The sequence below is a fragment of the Brassica rapa genome, chromosome A07 (assembly GCF_000309985.2).
Source record: "Brassica rapa cultivar Chiifu-401-42 chromosome A07, CAAS_Brap_v3.01, whole genome shotgun sequence".
Taxonomy (NCBI): domain Eukaryota; kingdom Viridiplantae; phylum Streptophyta; class Magnoliopsida; order Brassicales; family Brassicaceae; genus Brassica; species Brassica rapa.
Window position 1 is genome coordinate 15,093,329 of NC_024801.2, and position 25,408 is coordinate 15,118,736.

Genomic DNA, 25,408 nt, shown 5'->3' on the forward strand with positions numbered 1-25,408 from the left:
ATTCAAATGAAATGTTTTCAACAAATGGTAGTTGAAAGAATAATCCGTGTTTGAGTCATAAAAATATTGAAGTCATTAAAATTAATTTTCGTACACGATGAAAAGGTGTGTGTGTTTTCTTCTTACAAAACTGCATTTCTGATCATACATATTTCATGAACACACTTAGATTATGTAGAAATTTTGAGACAAGGCATATTAGTAAATATTTCTTTATATCCATTAAACCTTGGTAGCTATGATAGTTAAAGTGCATCATTACTATTTTTTATTTGGATGGATTAACCATCCAAATTTCTCCTTTAGAGTATCTCCTCCATGAGTTACCTTTCCCACATTCTCTTGATTTGTTTCCAAGAAAAAATGCATAGATTTTTAAGAGGTTATCTAAAAATGTGTCTATTCATTCTAATAATTGCACAGCTTTTTATGGGGTTATTTTCTTTCATTCATACTTATATTATATAAATTTTATAAAATCTTTTAAATATCTAAATATTCGGTGGTTCAATTTTTTGAGGATTTATTTATTTTAATAAAACTGTCTATTTAAAAAATAAATAAATTATTTTTGATTATATTTATTTCTAATATTATGTTTTATGCAGTTCTTTTGTGATTCGGTTTCGTTTAATTCAGATTTCGGATAAATGTCTGAGATTATTTAGACAGTTTTATATATTAATACTAGGGATGGCCCGCCCTACGAGCGGGATATTAGTTAATTTGATATTCACCAAATGCTCGAGTTGAAATTTGTTTTAAGATTCAAGAATTTGGTTATCTGTTATGTGTTACTTATTAGTATGCGGTGGTATAGTTGTTTTTCGATTATTCTTGTTTTGATATTGTATCAAATTAACTAATTGTCCAACTCATAATTATAGATGTACAAATATGGATTTGTGATAAAGTTTGATGACAATACTGTTTTTTTTAATTCTTATTCATAGTGGAGTGTGCATGTGTCAGAAAGAGACTTATAACAACTTTTATGTTTTTGCGTATGGATTATAAATATATATTATTTTGTATAATGCATACTTGCTCTACAACATTTGCTTGTAGACTAAAAAAACTGTTTTCTATATTTTTAAAAGAGAAAATATTTAGTGTAGAATATAACATTGACATATGTATTGACTATATATATAAGTTGGGTGTTATTTTAAAATGACATATGTATAGAGGTTTTTCAACCATTACTGTACTGGCACAAAATATTTATAACTGCAAATAGCTTCTTTTAAAATCAAAACTAATAAAAGCGTGTACAACAAATGTATTTTGATATATATTATATGCATCGAGTTATAAAGGTTGGAAACTGCAAAATTGTTTGGAGCAAAGTTTTTAACTTCACGATCTTCATCTTGACGTCAGTTCAGTACCGGCCCTGGCCACAAGCAGAAGAAGCATGGGCTTCCAGCCGACACGATAATAAGTATTTTCGCGGCCCATATTTATAAAAATGACTTTAGCCTAGTGGTTCTAAGAGAAATTACCAGTGCTGGAGATGCTGGGTTCAATTACCCCTGACTGCATTCATTTATTTTCAGCCTTTTGTTTTATTTTGGCCCCAAATATAAAATGGGACACGTGTCACTCCCATAACGCACGACTTGATGACGTGACATCACAGGAGAACAGCGAACATATTTATATATATATATACTAGGATCGGTCCGCTCTACGGGCGGGATACACTTTACTTGTGATTTTGGTTATTATTTTTTGTATAATTTTATGGTTTGCGTTTTAGATTTGTATTTGCAAAAGATGTGTATGATAATGATTTTTGACATTTGAAAAGTTTTAGGTGAGGAAATCTTATATGTGATAAGATATATTTTGTTTGTTTACAATAGTTGTTTCGGTTGTCCAAAAAAAATAACTTTATGATACTAAATCTTAGTTAAAATTTATTGTACTTCATTAAATTATTTGATATATAATGTGTGTTGAATATGATGATAGTATATACAATGTATTTATCTGTAATTCAATTACAACATCAGAATATTGATTTTTTTTTAAAAAATGAACGATGAATTCATTTTTTTTAAATGATTTGTTTATGTTTGTATAAAAATTATATATATATATATATATATATATATATATAATAATTATGTTATTATTATTTTATCGAATTAAGTTATATTTTACATATGTCCAATTCAAGACCAGTAAAATTTAGTAAAACTTATTGTGTCTATTCATTTGTCGGGTATTAATTTATAGATTTTCTTCTATATATATTATTTATTTATTTCATTAGTTTGTGTCGATATAATGAATTTTCATGTTATCGGTTAAATATTTTTATTACCAAATATTATCGACTAAAGTGAGAACTTTATTGATTGTACAATTTGTTTAAAAATACATTTCAAACTGAAGCAAATATATAATGGAGTACAAACCAAAACCAAATTGTTTCGTGTTAAGAGCATTTTCAAAAGTAATTTCAAAAGTAATTTTAAAACTTCAAATATGAATTATACATGCTCTAAAAACAACTTCAAATTTTTAAATTTGTACTGTGAAACTTCATATTTGAAGTTTTAATGTACAAACCTTCATATTATTTAGTTTGGAAAAGCTATGAATGAGAAGGTTGAAAATCTAAATAAGCTTTACAGTTGGTGTAGATTTTATATGTCGTGTAAATTAGTGGTTCCATCTAAATTGCAGCAGTTATTTGCCATGTAAGGTATGTAATGTCAGTTAGTGTATGATATCTGAGCAACCTAGACCAGAGCAAAACATTATCTAGAACTGGTTCTGTCATATTACGGGTAACATATCCGGTGCGTAGTTGTTAACATTTTTGTTTGTTGTACCGTTAATACTCATGTATAAAACGAAGACTGAGTGATTCATTGATAATTGGCCAAATACGATTAGGAAATCAAAATTTGATTGTTCTTGTAGTTGTAAAAAGCAGTAATGAGAAGGTGTTGTAAAAAAATAACAAACAGGTTTGATCATTATAGTAACTACCATGTCGACAAATATTACGGATAACATATTGCAGCACCGTTATTCTCTCATTGACATATGGTTAAATATGAGGAAATCCAAATACAATAGTCTTTTATAGTTTTAAGGGTACTGTACTGTCAACAGCAGATGAAGTTTTACCAAAAAAAAAAAAAAAACTATGCTTAAGCATTATTCTAGTAGCTGCTTCCGTGAGTCTGTGACTAAGAAACTGCACCCTCCTCCAACTATGCAATGTGTGCCTTCTTATGTGCCTTGGAAGACGTAGGGAACAGAGAGTTTGTGGCTGATAGACCACCTTAGGTTGTTTCAATAGCTGGCTCTTTCTCATTAATTGTCATCACCATGACATTGATCATGGCTGGAAAGGTGCTAACTCCAGGCACAACATCTCCAGGGCCGCCATTTACTTATTGTGATCACATGAAAAAATATTCTCATTTTAATGCACGGCAAAAAAATTATAAAAGAGAAAGTCAATTGTGTGAAATTGTAAAAGAGGAAGCAACTCTTACAATCTTTGTTTTTTTTTTCTCGTTGCAACAATAACTTTAAGGTCAACATGTAAGTCTGACTATTGTTTATGAAAGGCAGCAGCTCAAGGAAATAGATACATCACTGTGAGTTTCAGACAAAGTACATGATGTTAACATGTTTTGGTAGTTCTACTTGATTTATGATATCGTAGAAGTCTTTATAAGAAAAGTTAAGAAAAAACGTACTGATTCTTTGCCTTGTGAGGAGTCATCAACAGCACCCCTAATAGCGGTTAATTCACCAATAATGTCTGCGGAAAGAAGATGAACATTTAAAATAATAAACAGGGTTAGATTGTAAGCAGAGTTTGAGAGAGTGACCTGGAAGATGTGTTGGTGTTTTCGCAGCCTAGCAGCTGTTCAGAATCGCGGAACTGAAACAGCTCTTGACTTGAGGTATCGGGTTCACCGGTTCTGTTATTTTGGCGAAGGCGGTTAAGTCACTGAAACATATTGACAAAGGAGAGTTGGACAATTTGAAGTTAAGGTTTATCCGCGTCAAACGTTCACCGCGTACATCGAACCAGTCTTGAAAAGATGTACGAAGGTATTCAAACGGTGGACGTCGACCGTGGCATGCATAAGAGGCGCTTGAAAACGTTTACAGCAAATGTTTGACTGTAGCGTAAATTGTAAAATTCACATATCTTCAAGAGAAAGGAAGGCAATTGATTTTTTTGTTCGCTGGAGTTACCTTAGTGGAGGAGCATGTCAGCTCACCGCCTCTCTTTACATTCCTCAGCCGGTGCTGGCGCTTGCGTAAGCAGCTCTGCCTCCCAAAAACTGAGTAGATGAACTTCGATTGTGGTACTAAAGCTCCAGGCTTTCACGCCAGCAAGGAGGAGAAAGGAGTCAATTACACGTGCCCTATTCACACCCGTGATTTGCTGTTTGCATAACATAATCTCCATGATGGAGACTCCATCTCAAGAGCACTCACAGGAACAGCGCTTTGCTCAACCATTTGTTTCTGTCTGCCACAAACAACCTCTGGCTGCCAAACGTTCAAAGCTACTGATGCTTGCCTGAGAGAGCCAATAACAAAGTTACATACATCAGAAAGATGAATGAACCAAAAACAATATATATATATATATATCACTTTGATCAACAAAGAATCATCTTTTCAAACTGTAATTCATTCATTCATCAAAACAAAAATAAAAGAAATCTGACAATGTTCTTCACCATTGGATTAGGTACACTACCTGACTCTCTGCAAATTTGAAAACTCCACAGAAGCTGCCTGCAATCTCTCTGCCTCCTCTGATAATCGAGTCCCCAATTCACGAATCCTCCTGCCCCATTCTGAAATCTCACTCTCCTTCCTCAGCAGAGCTCTTCTATGCGAAGAAGAAATAAAGGAAGACGGTAGTTTGACGCAACTGATGAATCTCTGCTGACCCCATCGGAGATAAGGCAGAAGAAGTTATGGAGTCGTTTCCATCTCTACATGGCGGAGGGAATTCCATTGGTTCAAAAAACTGAAAATTTGGGTCTCTCCGTAGCTTGAAGAAGATTCCTCTCAAACAATTATGCAATCCGTTTCAGAAACGTGAAGAAGGTCTGGAGTCACCGACGCCGTCGTACGAAGAAGACTCAAGAACACACATGACATCGCGAAATCAGATTAGGGTTATTTATACACAAAAAACCCACCGCCTCTGTGACGCAAGGATCACATCTAAGACACATCGTGGAGGTTGAACCGTTTCTCTGCAGAAGGTACCGGAAACGTAAAGCCAGTGCAGAGGCGACGATGAAAACGCGACTTAAGGCCACTCTTCTACCAGAGAACGGGCCTTTTAACCGAAGCCCAAAAGAATAGACAAAATTAAGCACGGTTTGTGTAGAGATAAGGACATGTGTCGCCCCTATAAAAAAATACTTTCCACGTGGATATCCTGGAGGGATACCAACATCTTCCCTTTTTATATATACTAGAGATTTTTTCCGCGCTTCGCGCGGATTGTGTCTTATAAATTTATTTTATTTATAATATTATTTGTCGGTTTGTTTCTTTTACATTAATTTTTTGTTTTTCCAATGTTAGTTTTTCTTAATTTAAATTTATATGTTTATAGTTTTTCTTTTTTTCTGGTTGTAGATGGAGAATTATATTTTTTATTGATGGTTTTTGTATGTGACATAAACTTTTTGAAATTTTAAAATAATGTTATATATAGTACAATTAACACATTAAAGAAGAGAAACATATTTAAGCACATTTTATACAGGTTTTATATACATAATTTTAAACATTATATATGTATATATTATAAGTTTGAAACATATAAATGCTTTCTAAAGTTAAATACTTGTTCTGAGTTTACATAACTTATCGAAAGTTTTATCTTTTTTAAATTTAAATCACAGAAAAAAATCAAAAAGTCAGTATAGATGGGTTTTCTTGGGCTTTTAAATCAACACTGAAAATTTACGTGAATCATATAACAACAGTTTTATAAACAACTCGATAAAATTTGACCGAGCCAAAGATTTTCACACAATATGTTCTTTCTTCTTCAAATTGCGAAGAGCCTATAAGCACAAGAAAAAAATCATAATTTTTGTTTTCACTTATACAACATTTTTTTTCCTTTACACACAGAATTTATTACACTGCTATAAACAATTGAGAACTCTATTCATATAAGATTCACATCTATGCATTTTGACAAAGAAGAATTTTAGCCATCTTTAGTTTCGGAATGAATCAACTTCAGTCATATACACTATATTTTCTCTATGATTCAAATCTTACAATTTTAATATATGTGCAGATTTCCATGTGAAAAAACACGCACGCCATCTATCCTTCAACCTATTACTTTTTCCAAAGTAAACACTATAATCCTCGTTTGGTTAGCTCCACAAACTAATCTCTTTGGATCAGTGTAACCTTTCAGAAAATGATAATCTTAACATCTTACAAAAAAACAACAAATATTGACTTATTTATATGAATATATATTATTTTAAATCATTATAGTGGACGAAGAAAGCACCATAATTTGTACAACAAATTTTCTTAGATTCACTTCATCATATTCACCATTTTACCATTTTAATTACATAATTTTATATGAGCTTCTTCACCTTTCCCGGTTATTTTTTCTTTATTTATAACTACAATATAAAGTTATAAACTATATATATATATATATTATAAATTAATAATTTATTTACTCTTAAAGTAACGATTAAAAATAGAACATAATTCAATATAGATATATGATTCTATTAATAAATTAGCAGTTACAAATTTGAAATTTTTAGAAATATCAAAAGTTTTATATTAGTTAATTATCTTCTAAATGACATTTATTTTTAATTTTTTTTGGATGAGAATATTTTGGCTGAGGTGGATAGTCTCAAAAGCCTTGAATTTAGTCCCTTTTATATAGTAGGATAGACTAGGGTTGGCCCGCCCTACGGGCAGGATATTAGTTAATTTGATATTTACTAAATGCTCGAGTTGAAATTTGTTTTAAGATTCAAGAATTTGGTTATCTGTTATGTGTTACTTATTAGTATGAGGTGGTATTGTTGTTTTTCGATTATTCTTGTTTTGATATTGTATCAAATTAACTAATTGTCCAACTCATAATTATAGATGTACAAATGTGGATTTGTGATAAAGTTTGATGACAATACTGTTTTTTTTATTCCTTATTCATAGTGGAGTGTGCATGTGTCAGAAAGAGGCATATATCAACTTTTACGTTTTTGTGTATGGATTTTAAATATATATTATTTTGTATAATGCATACTTGCTCTATAACATTTGCTTGTAGACTAAAAAAATTGTTTTTTATATTTTTAAAAGAGAAAATATTTAGTCTAGAATATAACATGGATATATGTATTGACTATATATAGGAGTTGAGTGTTATTTTAAAATGACATATGTATAGAGGTTTTCATCCATTACTTCACTGACACAAAACATTTATAACTGCAAATACCTTCTTTTAAAAGCAAAACTAATAAAAACGTGTATAAAAGTTGAGTGTTATTTTAAAATGACATATGTATAGAGATTTTTCAACCATTATTTCACTGGCACAAAATATTTATAACTGCAAATACCTTCTTTTAAAAGCAAAACTAATAAAAGCGTGTACAATAAATGTATTTTGATATATATTATATGCATCAAGTTATAAAGGTTGGAAACATTGCAAAACTGTTTGGAGCAAAGTTTTTAACTTCACGATCTTCATCTTGACGTCAGTTCAGTGCTGGCCCTGGCCACAAGCAGAAGAAGCATGGGCTTCCAGCCGACACGATAATAAGTATTTTCGCGGCCACATATTTATAAAAAGTGACTTTAGCCTAGTGGTTCTAAGAGAAATTACCAATGCTGGAGGTGCTGGGTTCAATTACCCCTGACAACATTTTGTTTTATTTTGGCCCCAAATATAAACGGGACACGTGTCACTCCCATAACGTACGACTTGATGACGTGGCATCACAGGAGGGAGGCAAACATATTTTTATATATATAGATATATAGATAGATGTAAGTATTGAAAAAAAAATAAAAAAAATACATTCACACGGCATTCAAAACACATGAAAACATCTAATAAAATGAACTTATATGAGTATATCTCGCTCTTCTAATTATAATAGAAGTACCACAATTAAGAAGCTTCTATTTTTCAATCATTGATTACATCAAAAGCTTAAAATAGATTAGCTTTCCTCTCTAATAACATGATATAAGATAATATTGAGGAAAAATAAGGAAAACATAATGTGATTTTGAGCAAAAATTGAGAAACCTCATCGAATAATCAAGTGATGGTAGTCATTGAAAAAACCTCTAACTGCGATTGCATTAGTTATCTTTATCTGCCTTGTGAAAGTTGTTATGGTTAAGTCATTATCTACTTGGTTTCACATGAGCATGTACGGTCAGAAGATCATTGATTCTCTCTACTACGAGTATTGGGTTGAAGTTTTGTCAGCTTTCCAACCATGTTAATCAGTCAATATTTGCCACAGAACACAGTATCAAAGTTTGCAAATCTAAACCACTACATCTATCATCATGACAGAGAAAGAGAATGATGATTGAAAAAGGTGTAGCGGCTATGATAAAATGTGAATTCAATGTGAGAAGTGAAACATAAAAGATACTTAAGAATGTGGTGAGTGTTAATTAACGGTAAGTTTCACAGTATGTGTATTTATATATATGTTGGAAATTACAAACTTTGATTGAATTTATTTCTTTATTTTGAAGGTTTATTGGTTTGAAAGATCTCAGGCGATTCCTTCGGTATGATGATACTTTGAAGACGTTGGATATCTTCTGAATGACATATGAGGATAATGAGAACATCCGTATCAGTTTATTATATTGATTGAATTCATGTGTGTTTGGAAGATTGAGAACGATATTTGAATTTTATGAGTTTTATTTACACTTTTTGTTTATGTTTTATTTTCAAATTATGGATATGATGAGTGTAACTTATTTTGTTTATGGCATAAGATTTGTAATTTTTTTCTTTTGGTTCTTTTCTTATATCTCTTTGATTTTGAGATGATATTGGGAAAATGTAAGGAAAATTAAAGAAAAAATAATGTGATTTTGAGGAAAAAATAAGAGAAAATGAATGAAATGGATGTTCATTTTTACTGCACATTTCAATAAAGAAAACATTAGGTAAACAAAAAGTACATTAAATCAGCTTTATTCCAAAACTCTAGTTATTACAATAACACAAGTGGTAATGTTGATTGCTACATATATATAACTCAAAACAATAGGATTGAATGGCATAAGGAGATTAGTTTTTTTTTTTAAACCCTTAAATCATCTGTCATCTTTGAACCAGTTAAGTAGCACATAAATTGCAAATCCTAGAGCAGATGCAGCAGAAATAGCAAAGACGGCTACTTGTACAGAGAATGATGAGGCAAAAGCTTCGAGAACAAGTGAATTCCAAGTTATGTACCATAAGGTGGAGTAAACAGAACCAAAGATGGCACCCACCACCACTTGACTGGTCGTGTGAAGCTTCTGAGACACCCTTAACCATGTCTGCATACAATTTAACATCAGTATTAAGTGAATGATTTTGTTTATATATGATTCTACTCTAAGTTTTGACTTAAACTTACAAAGTAAGAAGCCAATGCGAGGATGAGTCCGCTGAGGAACAGAGAGAGTTCGTTGGTTCCAAGCCACTCCACAACTGCGGAAATGCCGAGTAAAATCATTTTTTCAAGAGATGACCCAAATGCAAGTAGAAACAGAGATGGAAGAATTGAGTAGCTGCTGCTGACCAGAGAAGATGGTAAAGACAGAGATGAAAGAAATGGACTGAGCATGAGAAGATGGCATCCCAGGATCAGAACGCAATGTGGCAACCGGTCTCTCTTGGTTAAGTATGCGTTTGAGAGCTGCCGAGAGAGCTGAATTGGAAATGGATCCGATGACAGCCCACAAGGCTGCACCATCGTGTCGTAGAAGCAGAACAGATCCAAACAAACCAGCAACAACCCATTTGCTCTGTCATCTTTGAAGAATTAAGTTACCAAAATTCAAAAAAAATAAAAAAATAATTCGAATACCAACCAGACGATTAGCGACGGCGTTGATCCCATCGGAGACCAAATCGTTGGTCGGGTTATTAATGAAAGCATCTTGCTCGAGCGCCTGAAACCGTTCTTCTTCGCCATCTCTCCGAGCATGAGTTTTGACTAAATCGGCCATGGTTTGAGGGGCTGAGACAGACCAAAATCTCCTTCTTCGACCGGAAGTAAGGTAAGCGGGAGCAGAGGATGGACCAAAACAGAAACTGCAGGTGAGTTTGTGGAAGGTAACAAGAGATGATGACGCTGCCATAATCCAAAGATAAAGAGAAAGTCCACCTAAAAAGTCAAATGGCTATAAGATTAAAAAAAAGACTCTAGGAACAAATCGTAAAGACAGAACACATTATTACTTGTTTTTGTCTGTTGCAACTTGCAAGGGTGTCTCGTCGGAAGTTGTGGTTATGATCACAACAGAGCAGAGATATACTATGTTCATTACCATCATTGGATTTGGATCATTTCATTAAGAACTATGATCGTTTGCTATACATCTTGCGTTCGTTATAATTAGCCCATATCACGTGCTTCAAATAGGCCCATTTCTTGTTCTTGTGATGGCAAGGAATTTGTTTTTTTTTCTTAACCAATGGAGATGGTAGAAAAAAAAAGGAAAAAAAATTGATGTTATCAAGTTGAAACCGGAATATAACCTAAATAATGCATTAACGGTGAGAAAGCCTGTGTACACGTCGTTTATGCTTCAGAATATTATACATGTCTCTTCGTTTCACAACATTGTTGCTTATTTCCGTATTTTCTACACACTCACTAGTCTACATAGTGGCGGAGCCAGAAATTTTTTATACCGGAGTCATAATTTTTTTTTTTCAAAAACATAATTTATAAACCATTAAAAACTACAAATTATAACTTTAATTTTTAATGTATTGTAATTATTTTAGTAGGATTATATATTTTGTGGGGTCAAATTATATATTTTAATAGGGTCAATAATTTTTTTCTTAAACAAAAACAAATATATTTAAAAAAAATAGTGGGGTCAGCTGACCCCACTTCTCCTTCACTACCTCCGCCCCTGAGTCTACATGTGATGTATATATACAAATTATTTTGTATACGCTATATGAAAGTTCGTCTAAACAAGGCCGTAGAGGCCAGAGGAGTACAGGGGGACGTGCCCCCAACTATTTTTTTTTTAATTTTCTTTAACAAATGCTATTAATGTGAATATAAGTACCTCCCATCTCAAAAAAAAAGATACACCGAAATTTTTTTTGTGCCCCTATTAAATCTAATTTTGCATCCACCCCTTGTCGAAGCCGTGGATACCACCTTCCATCGTAATAATTTCATCCTTCTCTTGTTATCCTTCTCTTTTTTCACTAAGCTTATGTATCATAAGTCTTTTCTTTTGTAAGTTAATGCTTGGTTGATTATAAGACATGTCTCATCATATTTTTTTTTCAAATTTCATGGTTGTTAAACCATACATTTTATGTTCACTTTTTTTATAAAAAAGAATATGCTTAACAAACTTTTCAAAGGGAAAATAAAAACTAAAGACATAATAATTTTTTTGACCAATTGAAATACTATAATCTTTATATTGTTTTATATATTCATTCTGATGTATAAATAGATTATCTCCCACATACAAGTTTTTCTATTGAACTCACGTAACTATATATTCTTTTATTCATAAATAATTAAAATTCTGATTATGTGAATGATTGGTTAGTCTGTAACTTTTAAAAAAAATTCTGAAGAATTTAATCGATATTTTTTTGATGTATTACTATTTGATATAAGCTGTAAAGGTTAAATGAAAAAATATTTTTACAATTATATTTTTTTCTGTCACATTTAGACATTTTTGTCTATAAATTTAAAACTAAATAAATGTAATTTTTATAATCATAGATAAAAATTAAAGTGAAAAATATTTGTTACAGTCCAACTAATCACTCAAATATGTCAATTTCTAAAGTGATAAAATCATCAAATATTTTAAACACAAATAAAAGATAAGCTAAGAAAATCCATATGTTTATTCTTTTGAGGGACGTAATTAATTTCACTCTTCAGAAATGGTCTACTCTCTTCATAATATCACTTTTTGTTTGTTAGGATAATCTTTTCATTCATCACATTATGGACAATGGACTCGTTGATAATCATGTGTGAGTTAGTTTTCGTGTCGAAATTTTGAAGGATATTTAATATCTATGACTAATATTTTAATAAACAAAATAAACCCCTAACAAGGCTGCAGGTTATATAAGTTACACGAGGTTATTAGTATAGATGACTATATTTTAATAAGCAAATTAAACCCCGCTGCAGATAAGATAAATTACCCGAGATTAGAAACTGCATGTAGACAGTCAGCTGGGTTGGAGTGTATGGCTTGCCACACGCCAGAGCACACAGAGCGTCTTGTCATTAAAGGTAAAAACTGAATGTCGTTTTTCCTTAAATATATATGTATTCAAAGATGTCATGATGCGTCCATCGCTCTGTCAATCTCAATCTATAAAGTACAGTTTAACGCAATGTTGTGGTCAGACAATGAAGAAGACTTTGAGTCAAATAAAATAGATATCAGAGTGAAAACTGAAAAAGGGTTTAATACTACGGTACCGTGCAGAAAATAGTCCTGAAATTGATGATGATTTTGTCACTGACCACATAGCCTACAGTGGTCAAAGTCTTGAATCAGCACCCCAACATTGAAAACAATCTTCTGCCATGCGTCCCTACTCATCTCCTCCTATAAATTATATATGGTACTTACTATATTTTTACCAAATTTGAATACGATAAATCCCTGAATTTTACAAATCTACGCGTGCGTGCAAGTGTGCGTCTGTGGATAGAAGAATGATGCTTCGGAATAGTATTACAGCATGTAATTTACATGCGCATAATTTTAAAGGGAACTATTTAACGGAAGCAAATATATCCATACTATATACATATCATGGGTCGAGCCAGCCTGTATATCCAATAACTTTTTTCTATTTTAAACTTTCTTTTGTTCGAATTATCTACTAATTAGCACCATTATTATTCGAAAGTAGGGCTGTTCAATATGGTAAAACTGAACCGTACCGAACCGAACCGAAATAGACAATATGGTTTGGTTTTGGTATATACCATATAAACCGAATGGATATAATTTTATAAAAACCGTAGGATTTGGATATGGTTTGGTATATAACCGATTAAACCGAATAAACCGAACAAAACCGATTAAAAGTAGAAACATGTAAATATGTATCTATTTTATAACAATACATGAAAATCTATTTGTTACATAAGTTAAATTTGTGTTAATAACTATTACCATAATTTTATAGTAATAAAAAACCTTAATTTGTAAAACGTTTGAACTATAACTAAATAACAATACATCGCAATTCATACATCTTATTTTCTAAGTCTTTTTTTTTATCTTTTTGATTTATTTTAGTCTTCACTAAATTAATATGAAGATTATAAATTTGATGGACAATAATTAATGGAAAATTTTCAATTGAAAAAGTATAACTTTAACGAACACTAAATATGGAAGAGTGGGAAAACTTTTCTTTCATGTTTCTATTTTGTTTCATATTTTTATTTTCAAAATTTCAAGCTTTGATTTTAGTTATATATTTGATTATTTTATTTGATGGTAGAGGCATTTTTACTTTTTTGTTCATTTATTTGAACATGTAATATATTTTTAATAAATGACTGTATTGACAATATGACTCTAAAATTCATATAATATGATCTCAAACAAAATAATTATGTTTTTTGGTATAAAACCGAATAAACCGAAAACCGACGGTATATAAACCGAACCGAACCGAAGTAAATATGGATTTAGAATGGTAGTTATATTTTACTAACCGAAATACCGAAAACCGAAAAAAACCGAACCGAAACCGAACCGATATCCGGATTGAACACCCCTATTCGAAAGGTTTCTTGTGATTTTGATGATTTATGGAAAAGTTAGCGATTTTAAAAAACTTTATATTTATGGTTTTATATCTGTTATAGGTTTGCCGTGTTGGTGATAATTTTCCGCAAATGCTAATTAAATTATTGTGTAAGTACTATAAGCGCGAATAATTTATCATGTTCTTAAAAATATACATGCAAGAGGATTAAGTTCCTCTTAATTGCGTCTTTAGTTAAGGAATCAATTCTGCATGTAAGTGATAGTATAATACTGTTGTCCAATAATTTGTCGTCCGACTAATAACGATTTTTTTTTTGAACATTCACTAATAACGATTTTGATAGTAAATAACATTCTTCTTTCATTAACTACAAGCAATACAGTATGTATATTTTTAAAACAATCCAATCGAGATATTGTTCCTTAGTTGTGGCGATCGAAATGAGAGCGTCAATAAGTATATTTAGTCTCACTTGACATTGAATTCATCAACTGATCCAAATTTTGTCATTTTCTCAATTAAATTAATTAGTTGTAACTTGTAAATGTCGCGTTGAACAATAATTCTTGTGTGTTTTCTCCCATCCGGTCAACTGTCCGATCCCCACCTAGTCATCGACATACTATAATATTGTTTTATTTCCAGGAAGGAATCATGCATATACAAATGCTCATTATAATATTGTTTTATTTCCAGGAAGGAATCATGCATATACAAATGCTCATTTATCATTATTGTCATGGAAAATAAACTAGTAAAAGGTAACTGAAAAAGAAGATAGAGGATACCTGAAGATGGAGCATTTTTTTTGAAGATGGAGCATAGAGCTAAAAAAAATATTGATAACGTAAATGAGACGGTGTAATCACGGGAAAGAAAAAGAATTGCTAAGCAAATACTAGAAACTGGACTTATAAACAAAACGGTGAAATGCACGAGAAAGGATTAGAGAGTTTAAGCAAAGACGAAGTGGTACACACTCTAACAGCGGTGGTTTATACGGATGCCATACGCATCACGTGAAGAAGAAAACACACACGCTGATTCTTATTTGTTACGCAACTTTTTACGACTTTGCTCTGTTCAGTTATGTTTTGTTGCCTTTACATTTCTGTATTTGATAATAGATGCATGTATGAGTTTTGAAAGTCGTGAGATGTGAATCATTTATACAGCAAACAAAAAAAATATGTTTAAAATGAAATTCTGATTAACGGTATGTATAACTGCAGAATGACCTTTCGTTGTAAAAAAATCCGGGATACATAACTGCTACTTTTAAAACATATTCAATGTATTTTGCTACAAATTTTAAAATATGTTTTCGTTGTAAAAAAAACCCGGTATATATAACTGCTAGCCATTAATATCAAATGACCTTTCTTTTAAAACATACTAGATTTTTTAACCGCGCGTAGATATTATATGTATTTTTCAATTCTAAAAAAAATAATGTATAATATTGTATTACATTATTTAAAGAATATAAAATAAGACTACATAACATAAATATATTTTTTTAAAAATTTTCTTTATGGAAATCATTATGTTGTTTGATTGTTGCACTTAATTCACATATTTGCATAGTTATTTGTGAGAGATATATAACTATATTTTTATTATCAGTAAATAATATATATTTATTATATAATATAAAAAAATAAAATTATTTACTTTTAAAACAAACTTGTCTTATGTTAGGGACTCAGTTATAGATATATCATATTCAAATGAGACATTTTTACAGTTATCAATCTTCTTAACAGTCAAGAAACAAATCTGAATATCAAAACAATATCTCATACGATCTCTTTGTGGAATAACTGCTCTGAAGAAATTGAATTTAGGCATCAAAAATGACTGGAAATGGATGTGCAGATGTGTTATCTAAGTTAGCTTTACAAAATACTATTCATAGTTCATATATCATTTATGTCCATCCTATTTTTTTGTCCATACTTTTTTAAACATCTTGAAATAACTGATGTTAATTAATAATAAACTTTTGGCTGGCAAAAAAAAAAAATTTGTCTAATTATCGCTTAATTTGTCTAACTGATATATATGTATTTATCAATTCTAAAAAAAATAATGCATAATATTGTATTACATTATTTAAAGAATATAAAATAAGACTACCTAACATAAATATATTTTTTAAAATTTTCTTTGTGGAAATCATTATGTTGTTTGATTGTTGTATTTGATTCACATATTTGCATAGATATTTGTGATAGATGAATAACTATATTTTTATTATCAGTAAATAATATATATGTATTATATAATATAAAAAAAACAAAATTATTTACTTTTTAAACAAAGTTGTCTCATGTTAGGGATTCGGTTATAGACATATAATATTCGAATGAGACATTTTTACAGTTATCAATCTTCTTAACAGTCAAGAAACAAATCTGAATATCAAAACAATATCTCATATGATCTCTTTGTGGAATAACTGCTCTTAAGAAATTGAATTTATGCATCAAAAAAGACTGAAAATGATGTGCAGATATGTTATCTAAGTCAACTTTACAAAGTACTACTATTCATAGTTCATATATCATTTAAGTCAATCCTTTCTTAAACATCTTGAAATAACTGATGCTAATTAATAATAAAATTTTGGCTGGCAAAAAAAATCAAATTTGTCTAATTATCGCTTAAATATTTTATTAATATTGTCTAAAAACCTTTTAATTGATATCATAGTTTATTTTTTATTAGTTTTTTTGTTAATTTTAGAGTTTTTTTTGTATTTAAGATTTTTTCCATATTAAGCTTATATTTCTTTCACATAATATATATATATGTCATAAAAATTACCATCAAATCAGTTTTACTTATTTATTATTTTGTTTTTAATGAAAATACACTTTTTAAATAATTTAATTTAAAATAAAATTATATATATTAACTTGTTGTATTCTAACAATTTGATTGACTTAATTAATTTTCTTTGGTGGATAACTTAAAAAGTTTTTATATGAATCAGAGAAAACAAACTTATGTTGTTATATTATATTTATTTGTGTATATGGAATCTATATATAATGCTAGTGTAATAAAAAAAGAACATTATTTTTTTGTAACTTCAAAAAGATACATTATTACAATTTGAAATTAATCAAAATTGAATAAAATGGTAATTAAATAAATCTAATTGTTTTTTTTATCTTGTTTAGTTGGATTCTCGTGAAAAGAAATCAATAGGTTAAACAAATATTTCAAAATTTGTTGTGTTATTGTTTTGTCTATAAATTACAAAATTTATTGAATTGATATATTTAATTATTGCATCCTTAAATAATATTTTATTAAGACATTAGAGAACTATGTTTTGAGTTGTTTTGTCAAAATTGTACAAAAATCTATGCTTTTTCATATTTGTCACGAAAATTTATATGTTAAACTTAATTTTACAAAATTCTTAACTTTGTCACGAAAACAAAAATCTATGCTTTTTCATATTTGTCAAGGTTCTCACACTTTCAAAGAATATATTAGCTTAGTCACTTACTTATTTTTTTTTTTACAAAACAAAGTATCGGAGTCTTGAAAATTGAATCCATATTATTGTAAATGTACATAAGAGTTTATGATTACATATTTAGTGATTCTTGTATATGTGTCCAAGAAAGTTTCAATGACTTAGTGGTATCTGACTTATATTTATGTCATACTAACCCGGGTTCGATCCTTTCTTTTGCATTATTTTTTCATTTTTTACGAAAAAATAAATGAAATGACATGGCAACTTCGGACTCTCTGATTGGATGATTTTTTGTGCCTACGTGGACACTCTAAGAGGAGCTTATACCCCCCCCCCCCCCCCCTTTTAGTATAGTATAGATTCAATGTATTTTGCTAATTTTTATTTTAGACAAAACCTTACAATAGAGTTGAAATTTTATTCAATATATCCTTAAGAATATCATTTCTATAAGTATAGAAGAAAATAGATAAATGTTAGTTTTTCCTTCAAATATAGAGGAAAATAGTAATACTATTTTAGAAAAAGAAAAAAAAATTAGGTTAAAGTACAAATATATCTAAATGTTATTGAGATAAATATAGAAATGAGTTATAGACGTTTTTATCACCTTATTTTCAAAAGTGAGTAGTAGTTGTAACTTGTATGATGATTACTGCAAAATGTATTATCTTTATCACCTTATTTTCAAAAGTACACAAATTGACTGCTTATTAATAATTGGATATTAGAAGGAGATATATATTATAATAGGTACAAGTGGTGTGTTACATTTGGAAGAATAATTGGAATATATATCCAAGTTAGATATATATATATCTGTGACAAAAAAAAAAAAAGTTAGATATATATAAAAAAAGAAGAAGAGGGAAAGTGACAATTATTTGAAGAAAATAAAAAAGGAGTCTGGACTGGGAGTGGAGAGATGAGTCTATAAATGAGAGAGATATGTGGGGAGAGGCGCACGCTCCACTTTTCTCCATCTAAAGAGTCACTCTCTTTTCTTACACACTACTCTAATCAAATCATCCTTTCTCTCAGAAAAAAAATGGACCCACTCGATTTCGACAGCGTGAAAGCAGAGAAAGCCAAGGCGTTGCGGCGTTACAACAGTTTCCACAGAGTCGGCCGTTTCTTCCGCGCTGCTGAGGTTTGCGTAGCCATCCTCTTCCTCTTTTGGACGTTTTCCCGCCTTCCTTTCGCCGTCCAAATCTCCCGAGAGTTTCTCCGCCGTATCGCCGGCGTTGTATCCACTCCTCTCTTCGTCTTCCTCCTCGGGAACTGCATCGTCGTCCTTCTCCTCACCAAATCATCTCAAGAGGATAACGACAGAGGTTCTTCTGCCCTAAACGCAGACACAGATATATACGAGGCGTTGGTCAGATCTGTTGAGAATCAATACAAAGAAGCAGATGAGTTGGAAGAGAAGATCGTTTACGATGACAAAGAGGTGATCGTCATTGATTTGATGAGTTCAGATATTCCTCGTGAAGAAAACAATAAGCTCAAGGTGTATGGAAGAAGCAAATCCGACATAAAGCAGACTAGTGCAGATGATGATGATCATATGGTGGTGATCCCTAAACCTTCTTCTCTCCAGAGATCGGAGACTGAAAAGTGCATGAGAATCGGCCATAATAATAATAAGAATGATAAGAATAGTTATGCAGAGGATAACCTAGCAACGAAGAGTTTCAGAAAACGATCGAAGCTTTCATTGCCAAACAGCTGATATTTCGTCGCCAAGAATCTTTATCCGTCGTTGTCCACAACAAAGCCTAACCAATATTATAAAAAATGGCATCTGGTTCTCTCCCCGCCAAAGTTAAAAAATCAACCACATGGAATCTTATTTCAATATTCCAGTTAGTGTGTACAAATCTCATCTCTACTCTCTCTCTCTCTCTCTCTATGTACAGTTGTAATTAGTTGCTTATCATGGATGGAAGATATATAATTATATATCTTGTACGTTGTTTGTTATAGTTAGTGAGTGTCACTTCGTTTCCTCAGTTTGATGATACAAAACTTGAAAGTAGACTTGTTGTCTCGTGACTATGATAACTATCTCTTTTTTCAGTTTTTGTTTAATTATAAAAAACTTTGATCAGTGTCTGTCTTTTTGTCTTCGCATTAGACCTTACATCCGAAAGAAAAAACTAAACAAAAAAAATCAACAATTACGTCAATAAACAAATAGTATCTATCTACATATCCTAAATTACACTACTTAACATGTATTTTAGGAATAGTATATAGACCATCTCCATAATCTTCGAATTTTTTACATCAAATCTGCAGGGCATGACCTTTTTTAGCACGATCCAATCACTTGATCAATGATATATGTGTGCCCGTTTAATAGTTTATTCAGTCTCGCACTTACTTTTCTTCATATACAGTATTTTCCTCATAATAGCGTTTTTTGGACTTTTACATCAACTAAGTCGCACGCCTGAAATAATTAATCATGCAAGAAATATCTATTACGTCCTCCAGATGGATGTGACCATGCATGCAACATCCTAACGATTATATACTAATTATCCAAAAAAAAAAATCTCAGCTGTATCGTATTCAGATACAAGCATAGACACTGGCACACAAGGTGTGGTTATAGTAATGGAAAACTAGATGTTGTGTACTTGTGTTAAAGGAAGTTGACAATGGCGATAGTAAACGGGATATATGTAGTGGGATTAGTAATAATCCAAAAGATAGTAATGGAAAACTAGATGTTGTGTTAAAGGAAATTAACAAGATAGTAAATGGATATATATGTATTGGGATTGGTAATAATCGAAAAGAGAGTGCATGCCTAATTATTTTTATATAGTAAATCAAAGGAAGCTTCATTCTAATGCTTCATGGCAATATGATTGATGGTCTAGTAAGTCATCTCAGTGATCTACAAGTCTTCGACTGTAAGCTTAAAAGAAGTTAAGAAACTCAATCAAATTTAAAATAGTAGTACTAATTTGCTGAAGCTGCCGTGTTTCTGGTGGGTACTGGCACCAATCATAGTGCAATAATTTCGAATGCAAAAAAGTTTTAAGAAAATTTCACTTTTTATGCAGACACCTACGCATAAAAATTAAGAAGAAAAGTGACTTTATTTTTCACTTAGTCCCGTAATCTCTGCTCGACAAGAATAAAAGTCGGTTCTTTTACCCAGCTTTTCTCCGATATCAAGCCGATCCATCTTGTGCATGATATTATTTTTAAATAATTTTGTTTGATTTTGACTCTTGCTGGGTTATTGATCGTTGCATTTAGTTTTTAATTCGTACAGGCCGACACTTTTAAATTAGGAGTAATCATGATCATTCCACCACCAACAGTGATTGCTATTGGTGTTTTTGGATTTGTCATTAAGCAACTTTACCATCAATAGGCCTTTTTCTAACACAACCTAATTTATTTTATTTTCTTTTGCTAAAATACATATTACTGCATAAAATATTTATTAATATAAATTATGAAAATAGTTACAAAAATAATTGTTCAAATATTTTTTATATATTCAATAAAGATCCATAACATCATGCGAGTCCCAAAATAAATACTCTATTTGCATTATATTAACAATGTATATAGTATATTTAATCTCATTAATATGCAAAAATCACATTTTTCTATGAATCAAATTGGAAGCATTTTTTGTTCAAAAACAAAATTGAAAACATTTTGATACAAAATATTTTTTTTTGACTAATCAGTATCGTTACGTGTTCATACGCCAACGTGCGTCGTACCGGACCCTGCCCACCTACTGGTGATACGTTGCTAGAAATGATATATCTTACACTTTTCGTTTTTATCCTAGAGTTCGATTATTTGTGTGCCTATCCAATAGTAGTGATAGTGGACGGCTCTCGGATGCAAACACATTTTGGATTCAATCTTCCTGCTACGAAAACTAAGTAACATTATTCTACTCACTACAGATAAAAATACGTCTGTATGAAAACATGAGAAAAGGTCTGTCGTGGGCTACACCTCCCATCCGGAAGTTAGATCAGTGTTCTTAATAGATCCGTGTTTAACCTTTTTTTCTTCAAAAAAAAATACAAATAACAGAAATGGTTTTATTAATAAAACTGAATGCCTACTTACACTGTAATCCACATGCATTTCATACATAGGGTTTGAAGTAACAAAAGAAAAAACATAAAGAAGACAATAAATTGATTGGACATGTCATTTTGAGTACTCAACTCTCTGTTTCACTTAAACGTGTGTACCTTAATTAAGCCTATTCCTGAATTTTTGACTATATAAGAGATATACGATGTTTACATAGATATCATATCAATATCATGGACAAAAAACTTAAAATTAATTAAAATACTTGAATAGCGATATTATTGATAAGCACACATCAAATATACACTGTTCACCCATATATTTAGTTATCTTAACTATCCAATATTAATCCCAAGAACCTGTTTGATTATATACGTATTCTATTATAAGAGAAAGAAAAAGAAGCAAATCCTAGAAAGTGAAACAGATAATGAGTGAAGCGCGGCACGAAAGTCTACTTCAGCGTAATTTCTTTTAGGCGTAACCAAGCAGGCTTCTGCTACGAATACTCAACACTACGATACCTGCGTGGTTTATAATGAGCCTAGAAATGTTGTGATTTCAGATGGTTCAATAGTGCCCGTGTTTCCGTTGTCCAAGCTAAATTTTGGTGAAGTGGACTTTATTTTTTTCCTAGACCCGTGGTCAAATGATAAAAAAAACAGTTGCATTAAATGTAGTACAGTTTGATTGAATGAAATTTTACATTCATTGAAAAAAAAAAACTTTAGGACATCAACACGTTTTATGCTCGATTCGCTTGATGGCCGAAACCGAACACTTATACGAATATGTATTTCTGTTTACAGCTCATTCACATACCCAAAACGAAGATCTATCTCTCCATAAATTTGGTATACCCCAAGGTTAATTAAAAAAAATTGTGTGTTCGTATGCTACCATCACTTTTCGTTATCTTCATTTTTTTTTTGTAACTGTTTTCGTTATCTTCATACGTTTAAAATATGAGAATTCTAACAATTTGAAAATTAATATCGATTTTATAGCCTAAAATTATACAGATATACTATATAACATAACTATAATATGTAGAAGTCCGATGTAATTTACGTGTTTTGCATGCCAGGATTTACGTGGCGTGGCGTATAGTAGAAAACATGAAAATAGTTACATAAATAGAATATGCGAGCCGTCGAAAGAAAAAAAAAAAGAGATTTTTTATAGTTTCAAGCCGATGGCGGGAGGTTTCTATAGCTCCGTTATCGGCTTGTTTGATTCGTTCTGCTTCTCTTTCTTTGATTTGATTTACTCCTCGTTACTTGGTTTGTTTGATTGCCAATTTGTTTTAAATCTGGCAAAGTTTTTTATTCTTCTTTTGTATGCTTCTTCCAATGGATTTGGAGAGATAAAAGTTTCGGTTCAATTGAACCGTTTAGAAAAGGTAATTGACAGATCTACTGCAGATGGTGGCGACGGATCTTACCGGCTTCAATCGTTGATGGTTCTTCATGTGACAGTGATGGAGTTCTTGCTGCAAACTATGGTTACTTCAAAAAGCAGCATCAAATTCTATGGAACGGTAATCTCTTTGAAGCTGCTTGTTTCCCCGCAATAGTCTCCATTTTGTACGTACATTCATCTTACAGTCTTCATTGGCTCTCTAAGGTCTTACATATTTATTTCCATCCGTTTTATAAGTAAAAGGATACATATATGGATCTAACAATGGAATTGTGTGGGTTTATAATTAAGGTTCCCCAAGGACTTGAGAAGAATACCTCGAGTGTGTACATAACAACTTCAAGCCTTCCTAGTGCATACGAGGCTTACTTGAATCAATTTCAAAGAGACTTTGGAACATTTCTAAGAATGCGTTCTGAAGAGATGGTTTGTAAATGGACGCATGGTTCTCACTTTCATTGGTAGAAACACTCTTGATGATCCACTCTATAGAGATTGTTGTCACTTTTGGACACTGCTATCTGAATCTATGCGCGACCTAGTCTTTGAGGTAACTTATATATATATTTAGCTAATTAATGGTTTATATAAGATTATTCGATCCTGTTAATATATATATATATAGGATATTGTGAGTGCATCAAAGGTTGAGTCATTCAACATGCCGTTTTATGATCTAAGCAAAGAAGAAGTGAATGAGGTGATTCAAAACGAAGGCTCCTTTGAGATCAATGACTTGGAAATTCATGGATTTGATCTCGGCCAGAGTAGTAGTAACCACGAGGAATGTAAAGCAGGGGAAAAGGAAGCCAAATGTATCAGAGCGGTGAGTGAATCGATGCTTGCAGCGCACTTCGGGGATGATATTATTGACGCATTGTTTAACAAGTTATGCATACCATGCGTCCTAACTTGCTGGCTGCACTAGCAAAACGACAGTTACTCTTGTCGTTTCCTTGATTAGAAAATAATAATTTCATTATATATTGCCCTTGTAATTTGGTCCCATCAACATCTTTTTCGTCTCTCACTCCTATCAGATGAGAATCTATACTATACTATTATTTACGAAGTAAATTTTTGCAACAAAGCTCTCACGTTAAAAGTTAGAGCAGTTAATATCATTTATACCCTTAATGAATAATTATATAAATTAGTCAAATAAAAACGAATTTCAAATCTATCTTACTAAATAAATAATTAAAATTAATAATAAATCGTTTATACCTTTAATAAATAAATTATATAAATTAGTCAAAAATAAAAACGAATTTAAAATATATCTGATTAAATAGGTGATTAAAATTAATAATAAGAAGTATTATCTAAAATATAAATAATTTAAAACGAAATTCTATTAATACTATTATATTATATATTATATTAGATAATTGACTATAAATAAATATAATAAAATTTTCAAAAATAAAAACATGTTTTAAAACATAAGATCATTCAATTTAAAGGCTTCTACACCCAGGTCTGGGGTTCGAATCCCAGACTATGCAATTTATTGCAGATTACAGGAAATCCAGGTTTCAAGTCCCGGAGAGAGCGGTTTATTAAACAATTATGCAGACTACAGAGGAAAGACTTGTAAGGGATCTTCAACATGGTGCAAGTAAATCTGGTCAGACGTGGATCTTCATAGGACGGCTCAAGTGATGCAGTTAGGCGTAGGTCTTCATAAGGCAGGTAGTATTGTCGGTTGTCGAATCGTCTATGTAATCTTTCCTATATCATAATTGTAAGATCATAATAAATCAGCGTTAAAAAAAAACATAAGATTATTCTTAGATATATTCTGTTGTTATCTGAATATAGTATTTTATTATAAAATTTATAGTTAGATATAAAACAATTTATAGTTAAATGTTAATCAGACGAATAAATATATTTTCTAAAATATATGTGAATGTTTTTAAAATTTAACACAACAATAAGCAAATTTATTTTTAAAATTTAAAATTTGATAATTGAATATACATTAATAATATTTTGTTTATATGTTATATTTGATAATTGATATAAGTAAATATAATAAAATTTTCAAAAATAAAATATATTTTGAAAACATAAGATAATTCTTAAATATGTTGTGTTTTATCTGAAATAATATTTTTATTATAAAATATAAAATTTGTTTGATTTATCTTTTTAAAAACATAGTTAATAATTTATTATATTGATTTAGATTTAATAGTTATAAAAAAATAAATATCTATAAGACTACTATGCCCGCATGTGCGGGCAGAACACCTAGTATTTATGATAAAATAAAGAATTTGGAAAAATATGGAGCAAATAATTTTAACACAAAATAAGGCTGAAAT

The 25,408-nt window shown here is 30.8% G+C and overlaps 3 protein-coding genes and 1 long non-coding RNA gene across 5 annotated transcripts; 2 read left to right on the forward strand and 2 right to left on the reverse strand.

The window, feature by feature from the left end:
* Positions 1-2,966: 2,966 nt before the first annotated feature.
* Positions 2,967-5,594, reverse strand: LOC103829605. Its single transcript, XR_625582.3, has 6 exons — positions 4,751-5,594; positions 4,237-4,567; positions 3,864-4,160; positions 3,729-3,793; positions 3,522-3,624; positions 2,967-3,415 (listed from the first exon to the last, which is right to left on the reverse strand). It is a non-coding gene; the product is annotated as an uncharacterized LOC103829605 (long non-coding RNA).
* Positions 5,595-9,171: 3,577 nt separating this feature from the next.
* Positions 9,172-10,726, reverse strand: LOC103829606 (lipid phosphate phosphatase epsilon 2, chloroplastic). Of its 2 annotated transcripts, none has more exons than XM_009105282.3 (5): positions 10,508-10,726; positions 10,138-10,400; positions 9,846-10,071; positions 9,681-9,754; positions 9,172-9,600 (listed from the first exon to the last, which is right to left on the reverse strand). In XM_009105282.3, the coding sequence occupies exons 2-5, from the start codon at positions 10,273-10,275 to the stop codon at positions 9,373-9,375; spliced, it is 666 nt and encodes a 221-aa protein (XP_009103530.1). In that variant the 5' UTR covers positions 10,276-10,400; positions 10,508-10,726; the 3' UTR covers positions 9,172-9,372. The 2 variants fall into 2 exon arrangements, with proteins under 2 accessions (XP_009103530.1, XP_009103529.1); XM_009105281.3 differs by having other exon boundaries at positions 10,138-10,433; positions 10,508-10,711.
* A 6,873-nt stretch (positions 10,727-17,599) lies between these two features.
* LOC103829607 lies at positions 17,600-19,683 on the forward strand. Its single transcript, XM_009105284.3, has one exon. It carries the CDS (start codon positions 18,505-18,507, stop codon positions 19,297-19,299), a length of 795 nt encoding a protein of 264 aa, XP_009103532.2. The 5' UTR covers positions 17,600-18,504; the 3' UTR covers positions 19,300-19,683.
* Positions 19,684-22,848: 3,165 nt separating this feature from the next.
* Positions 22,849-24,330, forward strand: LOC103829888 (salicylate/benzoate carboxyl methyltransferase). The gene is given in 7 exon segments (XM_009105574.2): positions 22,849-22,883; positions 23,209-23,239; positions 23,241-23,279; positions 23,367-23,507; positions 23,509-23,625; positions 23,701-23,964; positions 23,966-24,330. Coding segments are annotated over 7 exon segments (708 nt in total). The 3' UTR covers positions 24,047-24,330.
* The last annotated feature ends 1,078 nt before the right edge of the window (positions 24,331-25,408 follow it).

Excerpts from the sequence above, each read along its gene's own strand:
- LOC103829607 (XM_009105284.3), top strand. The coding sequence starts at position 18,505 with ATGAGAGAGATATGTGGGGAGAGGCGCACGCTCCACTTTTCTCCATCT.
- LOC103829606 (XM_009105281.3), bottom strand. The coding sequence starts at position 10,407 with ATGGCAGCGTCATCATCTCTTGTTACCTTCCACAAACTCACCTGCAGT. Across the intron at positions 10,072-10,137 it reads ACGCCGTCGCTAATCGTCTG|AGCAAATGGGTTGTTGCTGG; the intron begins GTTGGTATTCGA and ends CAAAGATGACAG. Across the intron at positions 9,755-9,845 it reads TGTCTTTACCATCTTCTCTG|TTGTGGAGTGGCTTGGAACC; the intron begins GTCAGCAGCAGC and ends GCATTTCCGCAG.